The following is a 12,542-nucleotide window of genomic DNA, read 5'->3' as shown; positions in this document are numbered from 1 at the left end:
CACACACACCAGGGGCGTCGCTAGGCCCTTTTTAGGGGGGCTTCAGCCCCCCTAAACTTATGCCCAGCCCCCCTAAAAAATTATTTGATTAATTAATTAGTGATCGCTTCAGTCCCCTTTAAAAACTCATTTGAGACGGTGGCAAGCTGCATCAAGTTCCGGCTCCTCCCCTTATCTGAGTCTGCATGGATTCAGCGCGTTTTTCAATCCACGGGGCGCCGAGCAGAGCGAACATCAGAGAGTACAAGGTGTGTGTGTGTGTGTGCGTGTGCGCGTGTGTGTGTGCGTGCGTGTGTGCGTGTGGTGTGTGTGTTCTCGCATCCAATACCAGTACGTCTTCGCTGCTTTCACTTTCAGCCTTTATCACGGTGTGACAGATGTTTTTTCTTCCAACAAAAATGAAGTGATTAACACCCATGAAAACATACTTTAGAAAACGATCATGATTTATTTTAATTTACTTTTTGAAACTGAAAACATATTATTGTGTATTTCGGCATTACATTATGCAGCCATGCAAAATAAAATATTAACGACACACATCATTGTCTGAAATTCTAAATGGCACAGAGAGAGAAACATCATGTGGAGTTATTTTGTTTTCTATTATTAAACATAATTTTATATTAAGTAATAATTAATCATTAGTGTATCATGATACATATATTAGAGTAAGAGTAAAGGGATCTGTGATTTTTTTTTTTTTTTTTTAAGTAATTGATTTATAGAAGTGGCAAATTGATAATGATGTTATTTTTAATAAATATAAATAAATATAGAACAGATTAAACATATTGCCAATAGACAATTACATTAATACATGTTTTGTCTATATTCTTAATGAATATTAGCTGGTTAGTTAAATGATTTGAAATGAAATAAATGTTCAGGGGCTGACTTGATGTATAACCAACCGTATTGTTGATTATAAAGGCTAAAAAGCTAAAAATTAATAATAATAATAATAATAATAATAAAATATAATAATTTATATTTCATTGTAGATGGATATACAACATTTTTTTGTCGTGCGGGAGTAGGTCTGCAAATGAGCAACAGTCAGGTGAGAATAGAACAGACAGCCTCACACACACACACACAATACCACTGTGTTCCCAAGATTCATTGCAGTCATTGAACCCTTATGTTGTTTTAATTTTCTGCCAATTTCCACGTACATTTCATAAGAAAAAGCAGTGGTATCATCAAAGGAGAAACATGAATGTCCTAATACTGAATCAGGAAGTCTTTATTGTAAAAAAATAAAAAATATTTAAAAAATATCTACATTCCCAATTCAAAATTTTCCAGTGACTGGTCACATCTAAAAAACTGTATTAGTTTTTTTTTACAGTGTTATATATGGCTCAGTCAGTACTCCTACTCCCATATATGAAATACAGGGAATACAATGGAATAGTGGATTGCAATAAGGTTAGTAGTATACAACCCTACCCTAATAGTAAAATAATATTTTTTAATCATACCCTTATTGGGGGCTGAGCCCCCCTAAAATCAAAATCTTAGAATCGCCCCTGACACACACACACACACATACACACACACACACGTATGTATGTATGTATGTATGTATGTATGTATATATATACACACACACACATATATATATATATAAATATATACACACATATATATATATATATATATATATATATATGTGTGTGTATATATATATATTAGGGATGTCAAATTTCGATTATTTCCATGATCGATCGTCGTTTAAATTAACGATCAATTAATCGATTAATCGTTAACCATAATACTGCAAAATGCGTCTATTGCAGGCACCCAGTCAGCGGTATGACAGGATGTGCAAAAGCCACACACACACACACACACACACACACACAAAACGCTTTCTCACTTGAATTAAAGAGGTTTTAGTCTGAATAAAATGCTAGTAGCAGGATTATAAAATGAATAGATGCGATTATGATCATTTGATAAAATGAAGAGAGCGCGCCATACTTTTGAGGTCATTTTACTTTGTTGACAGTTTCCAATCCCGCACGGAGAACGCTGAACGCGCCTCTTTAAATGGTTTTGTGGTGCTCCTTGTTGTATTTTAAAGCACAATTGCAATGTTTTCAACTGACATTATTGTATTTAAAATAAAATTATCCGAAATGTGGAGCGCGTGTGACTGCGCTGCACATTAAGTGAACTACATCGGCGCTGCTGCACCAAAACACAGTTGCTCACATTAATTTGATCCTGCTGGATTCTGTCCTAGAAAATGTCAGATTTTTAAAAATCCGGCATACAGCGCATTAGATCGTGACAGTGCATGCGTGCAGACGAGGATGAGCGAGCGCGGCTTTGGCTAGATTTATTTGGAGGTTATTGCTCATGTCTCATTCGGCACAAATCGAAATGTTTCCATATTCGCAATGTATTTGAATGTTAAACTATTATTTATAATGTAAACTAGACTTGTACTTAACACGCATTCGCATATAGACGGAAAAGATGATCCTCTTCATATGAGCAAAAACGTCCTTGGCATAACAGCAGAGTGGACCGGTATACTACGGTCTATTTAAACTGACCAGTGTAACCTTTTAATGTTTAGTTGACTATTTTACAGACTGACTGCGATGTAAGTTTGAATCGCTGGAATATACGTGTGCAGCAGGCTCCGGGGCGATCGAAACAACTGAGACATTAAAAAAATATATATATTTTCCGCAAAAGTGTTTACTTTCATTTGTGCACACTCACAATACAAACAGAAGATTTGAATGCGTTGTCATCCTTTTTTTTTTTTTTTTTTGTGAACTTATGGAGCGCCCACACTTCTGTTTTAAATCCGTTAATCTTAATTATTTAAGTCGGATATATTTCGCATAGCCTATTTAAAAAAAAAAAAAAAAAAAAAACATGAAAACAAATTGTTATTTTTATGTTGGGCCTATTACTTAGTAGGCTATACATTTTCCTTAAAGCATCCCATTTTGTCCCAGGGCTTAGAACCTGTGCCCTAGTCAGGTCCATGCAGAAACTTGTGAACGATGCTCGGCGTCACCGTTTAGTGACAGCAGTGAATGCTCCAGGAATGTGTCGGTCACAGCGCCTATTAATCGCTGTTTTGAATCCAGCAATTATTTATTTAGAAATGATAAGATCTGATTATGACAAGTGTGGTATAAAAGCTTTGTTTATTAGAGGAATAATAGGTTAACTGGAAAATGTTACATCGCGACCATGCTTTTGGACCCCATAGTCTTCATTTACGCGGCTTTGTTCTGGTTTGCCGGTTGGTCACGAATTTGCACAAATTCAGTATATTTAGGCATCGTTTCTTTTCCTAAATCTTCATAGTCTAACCCTCTAATTTCCCAGGTTTATTTTATTATCTTTCGCTTTTAATAACTGTTTTCGCATCTCTTACTGTGGTAAACATGGAAAGGGAAATTAAAGATTTCATGAATTAAGAATTCGTTCGATTTATTAATTTGTTCCCTTATTTCACTTAAATCATGGGTTATTTAGGGAACAAAATTAATGAAACCTGGACAATTGCCACATTAATAATTCGTAGGAATGAATTAAGTTGTAGGAATGAATAGACTACCTGTCCTGTCACTGTGTCCCGCAGCCCTGCAAAGCGCACGATATAAAACAGTTATCTGATGAAATGATTAGTAACTACATTTCTATTGCATTTAATGTTGAAGAACTTTTATGTTGTTTCTATTTTAATGTACTTTAAAGTTTAAATCACATTAAAAGCTTAATTTGTACATTGTGAATGAATGATGATGCTTTTATATATCGTCACCGTCACTCACAGCCGCTCGCACGTGTTGAGTGCGCATGAGCCGCACGCAGCCCAACATTGAATCGGTTAACCGACCATCGATAGCCTTAATCGATTGCATCTCTTATCGACAATTAATCGATCATCGATTAATCGTTGACATCCCTACTATATATATATATATATATATATATATATATATATATATATATATATACACACACACATACATACACATATATATATATATAAATATATACACATACATACATACATACATACATACATACATACATACATACATACATATATATATATATATATCATGCTTTGAGTTTGTCAACCGTATTTTGGAGAGTATAATGAGAGATGGCTTCTCTTCACTCCGTTGCTGATAGATTGTTTTGGCATTAGTTCATAACTGACAGTGAGTCAAAGCTAATTAAATGTGAAGAGGAGCTCCCAAAGGTCAGAACATTTCCAGAGATAACTGTGCTACAGTCTAACATTTGAACTCTATTACTGCTTATAATGTTCAATCTGCATAATGTGCAGGTTTAGTTTTGGTGCATTAAGACCAGTTCGCAAAGAGATGGTGATAATGCACACACCGATCGATGCATGTAGGCTGTGTTTCAAATAATACTTTATTCTTATAAATTCATTGTAAACACAAACAAGTGTTGACACTGTGTGATTAAGGTTTACACTCTTCTTGTTTGTTTAATTAAAATGCAAGCTGCCAGTAATGCATGCATTTCAATATGATCATGCTCAAAGCAATTATATGAGCTACATTACTTTCAGGAACTATTAGAATAATGCGTTTCCCTTACTTGGAAATTAGAAAGATGAATTATTCAAAACTCATTTAAGTGTAAATTACTGATTAATCAGAAACTAAAATGTTCAAGCAAATGCTCAGTGGTATATCTAAGTACATTTATATACAACTTAATTTTTTTTTTTTTTTTTTATAGAAAAATAAACTTTGGGAGAAAAATTAATTAAATGTTCTTTAAAATGGTCTTTAATTCTGCAATTTATTTAAATTCAACTATTTTTTGAAAATTGCACATATTAACACACTAAACTAAAACTAAACTTAACACATTGCATTTATTTTATTCTAATCCTTTAAAAGCAATAAGACCATTTAATTTAAATTAACATTAAAAACAGTCAACCACTACATTGTAGATACTAGACAAAGCTTATTTAACAGCTCTTTTTCATAGCATTAAATATAATTGGATAATTAACCAAAGAATAACCAATAAATAAATAAAAATAAAAAAATCTTAATAAATGGTACATTTGTAAAAAAAAAAAAAAAAAAAAAAAAAAAAAAAAAAAGAGGGTTTTCATTTATAACAACTGGATATCTGAGCAATGTTTCATGGTCCTGACAGGAAATGTGTCATCACACACATCATGAATTACCTGTAGCCTGCAGCAGTAGTTTGTTGATGCCTCCAGGTTAGAGATTTGGAAGCAGGTTCCCGTTCCACTGTAGACCAGTTCAAGAGAGTCCAAATCATGTCCCCAGTCCAGCCGGTACTCAGAAATGTCTATCCCAGAGCTCACTTCGTTCTGGGGATTGAGATCAGAGCAATTGTTACTCTCCAGGACAAACAAGAGAGTAAATGCATCCAAACGCACCGCTAATATACAGTATGAAACAGCCTCTCATGATAGCAAACAGAAATCCAAATAATTCAAATCTTTATGATATTTTGACATCAAGGATTAAAATCACATTCATTTTCATTGTGAACTAAACACAGGAGGCCCTTTTTCACAAGTCTTCTGAGAAGAAGGGATTGAAAGCGCAACTGGTGAAGAAAAGGTTTTGCGTGGACACAGTCTGCCACCTTCACTACAGAGGATCAGTCTTTGGCATTTTCTGAATGTTCGATGAAGGAAATATGTTGTATTTTTCGATGGTGCTGTTTTTGTAGCCTTGTTGAGGGTCTATTCTAGTAATTTTGTCTTTCTACGAGTCCCAAAGCTAATCTTTGCTTCTGAAAATTGATTACTCTCCCAATGCAGCAGAAAATTACTCCGGCAATTTCATCAGATAACAGGGATTCATCATTTACTGCATGCATGCGGTGCGAATGCCTCTCGCTGACTCACCTCCCAGGTCACATCAGCACAGGTGTGTGACGGCACATTGATGGCTGGTGGACTGCATTGTCCTGGGGGGCCGGCGGCAGTGCTTATTTCCACACATTCAGAGTGTGGTCCATACTGGGGAAAAAAAAAAACGAAAGAAACGGCTGAGATTTAGGACTTTTTCAGCTGTCTCGATGGTAATGAATGGGCTGGGTTCGACCATAAGGAGGGATATCTGTTATTTCTGTGGCAGGTAAACCCAAAGTGCTACACTGTGTTTGTTAGGCATCCATCTCCAGTGATGGCTGAATTAGCTTCTTAATATCCTTGCCAAAGCAGACAGCAGATGTCTTTATTGGCCTGATACATTGTAGAGGGTTTGTTATAAAACATGGCTTTCATGTAAAAAAGGAAAAACCACCGGAGTGAGGGGGACAAAATATACAGTAGCTGTATGAGAGGTGAAGTAATTGTTCTTATGCACTGTTTATGAAAGGGAATAAAAGCTGTAATGTCTAAAATACTAGCCTAGTTCCCTTCACTAAAATGTATACTATTTTTATTGTGGCACTTGGGAAGAAAACTTTAATTAAAGAAATTAAATCACTTGAATGGGCTGAGTATTTTGGATTAGTATACTGGATTCTTTTCCAAAAAAAAATAAAATAAATAATAATAAAAACACAATCACAGCCAAAATTATTCCCCAAGGGAGATGAAACAATATGGATTTTGCATTATTTCAAAAGCAAAAATTCTACTTTTAGTAAATCTAACTTCATATTATCTATATGCTATTATAGTATTTATTCATATTTTTAAATGGCTTTTGTTTTTAGTAATTTTGTTACATGATTGTCAATTTTCTTATTTACTTTTTTTTAAATATATTTCCAATAATTTTAATTTAAGTAATTTTGTGCTTCAACAAACTTATTTTATTTCAGTTAGTTGCCAAGTACACAAGTTTTTAAGCTTAAGTTTTACATTTCACAAATTTTAACAGCTTTAGTTAAATGATAACACTGATCTGCCACTAGGTTTGTTGTAGTATGAACAGGAAAAAAGCTATAAAAAAATACATTATGATACATTAAGATGATGTAATACATAATACAATGATGTTTACAATGCAAACCATATGGTTTGAAATTCTATTAAAACCTTTTTTTTTTTTAATGAATCAGATTTCAAGTAGTTTGTTCAGTATTTCATTTATCAATGAGCCAGATCATTCATAAATAGCTGGATCATGCATGCAGGATGTCTCACCCCAGCACTGTTGGCTGCACGAACTTGGAACCTGTAGGTGGTGCCTGGGAGCAAATTACCCACAGTGCACTCTGTTTTGGATCCACAGTACACCTCCGTTGGCTCCGAACCCTCCTCCATTGCACACATTTCCAAGCTAAACTCCACATTTTCACTCTCTTCACCATACAAAGGACCATCTGGAGAAACAGAGACATTTAAAAGTCATTTAAATGTGGAAAGTCAAAGCATAATCCATCACTCCAGTCCAATATACATGATCACACCATTAATACGTTTCACATATCCTGAGTTTACAGCAGCAATTCTGGTTCCTATTCCCACCACGGAATAAAACATAAAATGTAATTTCGAATTTTTTTTTTTTTACACAGTTATGAGATATAAACTTGCAATTGTAGTATACAGTTTAAGCTTGAAATTCTGAGAAGAAAAGTCAAGCTTTCATAGGGAGGTCAGTTGCCAAGAGGCCTTTTATGAATTAACATTAACTGTGTTCTGCAAAAATATAGTAAAAAAAATATAATTATTATTATATTGATTCAAAAATCTTTAATAATGAGGTGAGGTAGCAAGAGGATTATTATAATTTTATGAATTATTATTATGATTAATTACTAAAACTGTGCATTATAATAAGAAGAAGAATAATTAAACTATTATAATTAAATTATATTATTAATAAAAATGGCTCAATCATTTTTTAAAAGACTGACATGGGAGGTATGCTGTAAAGAAGCATTTTATTAATTATTATTAATAATTACTAAAAGCCTATATTGTAAAACATTAAAAACTTCTTTCAGTCTTGATGCGTTATATTTAGACTAGCAGTATATAGCTAATTTACAAGCTAATCATAACAATTATTCCTCTTCCTTTTCCTCAAGTAAATGACAGTTCATGATAATCAAATATGTTTACTTTGGAATAATTTGCACACCAAATGATAATCTTATGCCAAATATTTTGAGAAATATGCAATGTTCCATGCCTCCGTTTTGATCCAGAAACTCTGAGTCTAGTGTGAAACCACAATGCAATTCTGCTGTCGCAATAACGCACACGTGCCCCAGACACAGACTTTATGATGACCTCAGAAACATCCATCTGCCACCGACCTCTTAAAACCAAAACACATTCTCGGTTCCCTCTACAACCCTGTGGCAACTGGTTACAGAAAGGAACCAATCACTTGCAGTGATGGAGAACATGCAGGGAAGCTCACACCTGCTGACCATTTTAACCTTGATGAACATTTTATTTGATTGAACATTTTAAGCGTGGATGGCCGAAATCAGCACTGCTATTCCCCAGTTATTTATAGACCGCGTTCAGCCTCTTAAATGAGCCCACCTTCACTCAAAAACAGTGAGTCAGGAGTATAATCACTAACAAACAAGTGCATTTTATCTCTGGCTCCCTCAACCACACAAACACAGAGATGCATACACACACACACCCATACACTAAATAGTGTGATGTAATGCATGAACAGCATAAAAAAGTAGTTGCAAAACTTTCAGTTGGTCCAGGTGCATTCTGGGTAAACTGGACTTTAGACTTCAATAGAGTTCCATAACTATAAATCCTCTGAATACTTCACCTGTTGACCTGGCAGCAAACAGGATTAGTCTAAAAGCAGATGAGTGTCCTTCAGCTTGTTTTTATCTGCAATTTCACGTCTTTTCAAATTAATCGAGTGAATAGGGACACAAATAAGCGAAAAAAAGCTTATGTGCCACAAATGCACAGCTATTTTTAGATAAATTGTTTATGACCTCGAGACTCAAAAAGGGAAAAGAGAATAAAAAGACATCAAAATACAAAAACAGAACACTCACCCCACTGCAAAGTCATCTCCTTGTGTTTGACATTACCCACAATACTTGGGGGTTGACAGCGGCCAGGGGGCGGGATATGAGTGCGAACCGTCAAGTCATCTGAGCACTGCACAACCAACAGTCAACATTCAATAAGTGCACTGAGACTTTATTACATGCATCAGCCTGGGAATCAGTAAATAAACTTGTAAAGGTTCTTATACCGGGCTTTGTCCGGCCACATTCACACAGCTGAGTCTCAGGGAGTAGCTTGTTCCTGGTTTTAGATCCTCACACAAATGTTTCCTCTCTGGTCCTCTATAGAGTGTCACCCACTGACTCTCTGAACACAGACAGAGATGAAATAAATATCTGTCTCACTGAATCGTTCAGGATCACAGCAGAGCCATATTTCACAGCAAAATAAAAAGAAGAAAAAAAGAGAAAATATACTGTTGAAAGAAAATGACTGTTTATTAATTTTGAAAACTCAATGCAAGGATGCATTAAATCAAAAGTGACAGTAAAAAATAAAAGCTCTTTTTTGGCCTTTTATCATCGTTTCCACAAAATATTAAGCAGCACAATGGTTTTTATGACTGGCTTCTGAAGGATCATGTGACAGTAAAGACTGGAGTGATGGTGCTGAAAATTCAGCTTTGCATCACAGGAATAAATTACATTTTGAAACATTTAAAATAGAAAATAGTAATACTTTTTGACTGTTTTTGATTAAATAAATGCAGCCTTGCTGAGGATAAGAGACTGCTTTCAAAAACAAAATCCCAACAACAATGGCAGTGCACATGCTTTGATAAATGATGCATTATTTTTAATCATATTTTCCCCTTTAATTTGCATAATCATAAAGAAAATATTACAAAAGAAAATAGAAAAGTTTTACATTTTTTTCAAACTACTCATACATGATAATAATGTTTGTTTGTATGTGACCATATGAAAAATAATACGCTTTTTTTACCCACTTACTTTTTGGGTTGAAATGTGACATGAACATCAAATAAAGGCAAACATTTGAGGTGTTGAGTTTTCATGCTGTTAAAGTTGAATTCAATTATGAAATACCTTCTAAATTCCCTTCTGATATCTCCAGGACATACGTCAAGTCTCCAGACCCACCATCATCTTGTGGAGGTTCTGATTTAATTGCACAAAAAAAAAAAAAAAACAACTGTGAAGATTAGAAGATAAATAAGGCTAAACTTTTCAGAAAAAGCCGACCTAATGAATTTCCTACCCCAGGTCACGCAGAAGCTGTGATATGTGACAGCGTTTACTGCAGGATTCACAGGGGGTCCGGGTCTCTCGGGGGTCGTCTTACACACAAGCAAAGAGCTCGGTGCACTGCGCCACTCACCACTGCACGTGAACAGCTGGAGGAGTGACAGTTAAGACAGATGTTAGAAGACCACACAAGGTGAAGCATACTACCATACAACTCCTCCTGCACTATAGAGTATGCATAAAGTTCATTATATACATTACCGTTCAAAAGTTATGGGTCTTTGTTTTTAAAGAAATTAATAATTCATTCAGCAAAGACACATTGAATTTAACATATGTGACAGTAAAGAAATGTATACAGTTACAAAAGATTTATATTTCAAATAATTTCTGCACTGAAAACTTTCAACACTTTTTGCGAAGTAGACAACATGACTTTTGCGTCCCAATCACCTGGCAGAGGGTGACATTTAAATCCTCTCTGAAGTGTCTTTCTCCCCTGATTATGCTAACGCAGTGTTCTCGGGGCCCCCCCCCCCACCCTCCCAGCAACTGCTGGATCTGAGAAACAGCTCCAGGTTAACAGAGAAACTGAAGTTCATTAGATTATCACCGATTGCCTTATTAGCAAAAAAGGAAATGTGCTTGGTGAACGTGCTTTTTTAGAGCCTTAGTTAAACACTAGCTGGCTGGTTTGTTTGTGTATACAGCTGTGCATGAGAACAAAAGGAAGCAGCACCTATAAATCTAAATAATACAGAAATATAATAACTAAAAGCCTTGGCCTTTTTGGCTTAGGGTTGTCGTGCCATTATCATCACTCACCCTGAATTTGTACTGTGCGTTCCTTTTTAGGGTCTCCACCTTACGGTTCAGCTCCAAACCGCTGTACACCGTCTGAAAGTCCAGTCCCTGCCAGAAACACATCGTCCATTAGGTGTCAAGAAGTGAAGTATGGAAAAGTGATTCCCAGTTTAGAAAATATTGAAAATACTGAAAGGTGGCTCGCAATCAGCTGTGAAAATCAAAAAGAATAACGTGCAATCGTTTGGACAAAAGCTAGTCGTGCCCTATACTCACACCGGAATTAGTTTTTGTTGAATCTTTTGAACTTTTTTGTTGGATGACATTACCAATGCCTCTTATTACTCAATACCTTCCCTTCAATCTGGCAAGTAACACTGTTTTTCATGAACCAACCAACTGCTGCTGGACAAAATTAATTCATTAATTAATTTTTTTTTTCTTGATTAATATCCTGTTTCACTCAGAAATGTTCCCTACTACAAAGGCAAAATAAAAAGCAGATGTTCCATCAATTTAAATTGGGATAATGTTTTATGATTAATATTATATATCGCATAATTATAAAAACCTGCTTTGTAAAATATATTAAAATAAATATCAAATATAATACCAAAAAAAAAAAAAAAAAAATCACATATAGTGTACAATATAACATATAAATAAATATAATCATGATTTGACAATAAAATTAGCATATTTCCTATCAGATTTGTGGTTTACTTTCTAATTTTGTGGTTTATTAATTTATTTTTTCAATGGCAAGATTCTACAATTACTGTGTATAATCAAAAATAAACCACAAGATGAAAAATAGTGTGGATGAAATCTCTTCAAAATATTTGGATGGCAAATCAGCCTGAGGTATTAAACATGACCGGCATTAGTCATGGATCCAGAAGAGTTCATTTAATCTGACAACTGTGGGCAAGGGCAATTAACTAGAAACCAGTAGGGTAAAAATAAAATAAAATACAATTCCAGCTAAGAGACATGATGTCCAGTGTATAATGCTGAGAATATCTATTTTTTGTTGATGTTATTATGACATAAAAAGCCGTAATAACTACTGCACAGGGGATCAGGGGATTATGGGATGGGGGCAGTAGGGATGAGTTCGACACCTTGCTCTCATCCTGCATCTCCAGGGTGTAAGTGACGACCTCCTCAACACTGCAGCTGTTCGGACGCGTCCACTCCAACATAACCCAGGAAGGACCTGCCTGTGCCAGCCGCGGAGGTAAGGACGTCTGCGGGAGACTTCCGGTGGTGTTGAAGACGACTTCTGTGCTGAATCCACTGTAGAAAAAAAAAAAAAAAAAAAAAAATGAATAATATATATATATATATATATATATATATATATATATATATATATATATATATATATATATATATATATATATATATATATATATATTTGTAGAGTAATAAATCCAAGCCTATATAGATTATACAACATATCTGTGTATCATCAAAGTGTGTGAGAAGCACAAAGT

At 34.8% G+C, this 12,542-nt stretch overlaps 1 protein-coding gene across 1 annotated transcript in view; it reads right to left on the bottom strand.

Annotated features, from left to right (window-relative positions):
• Positions 1–12,542, bottom strand: part of fndc3bb (fibronectin type III domain containing 3Bb) — a 56,502-nt gene that overhangs the window by 10,168 nt on the left and 33,792 nt on the right. Inside the window, exons 13-21 of the mRNA XM_026237863.1 lie at positions 12,168–12,342; positions 11,065–11,151; positions 10,253–10,388; positions 10,081–10,152; positions 9,219–9,337; positions 9,016–9,121; positions 7,172–7,350; positions 5,921–6,034; positions 5,225–5,374 (exon numbers count right to left, since the gene is read on the bottom strand). Of these exons, the coding sequence (XP_026093648.1) occupies positions 5,225–5,374; positions 5,921–6,034; positions 7,172–7,350; positions 9,016–9,121; positions 9,219–9,337; positions 10,081–10,152; positions 10,253–10,388; positions 11,065–11,151; positions 12,168–12,342 (1,138 nt within the window). The remainder of the gene's footprint in view (positions 1–5,224; positions 5,375–5,920; positions 6,035–7,171; positions 7,351–9,015; positions 9,122–9,218; positions 9,338–10,080; positions 10,153–10,252; positions 10,389–11,064; positions 11,152–12,167; positions 12,343–12,542) is intronic.

This window comes from Carassius auratus, chromosome 49 (assembly GCF_003368295.1).
Source record: "Carassius auratus strain Wakin chromosome 49, ASM336829v1, whole genome shotgun sequence".
Taxonomy (NCBI): Eukaryota; Metazoa; Chordata; class Actinopteri; order Cypriniformes; family Cyprinidae; genus Carassius; species Carassius auratus.
Note: the sequence above shows the minus strand (reverse complement) of the source record. Positions and strands in the feature narration are given on the sequence as shown.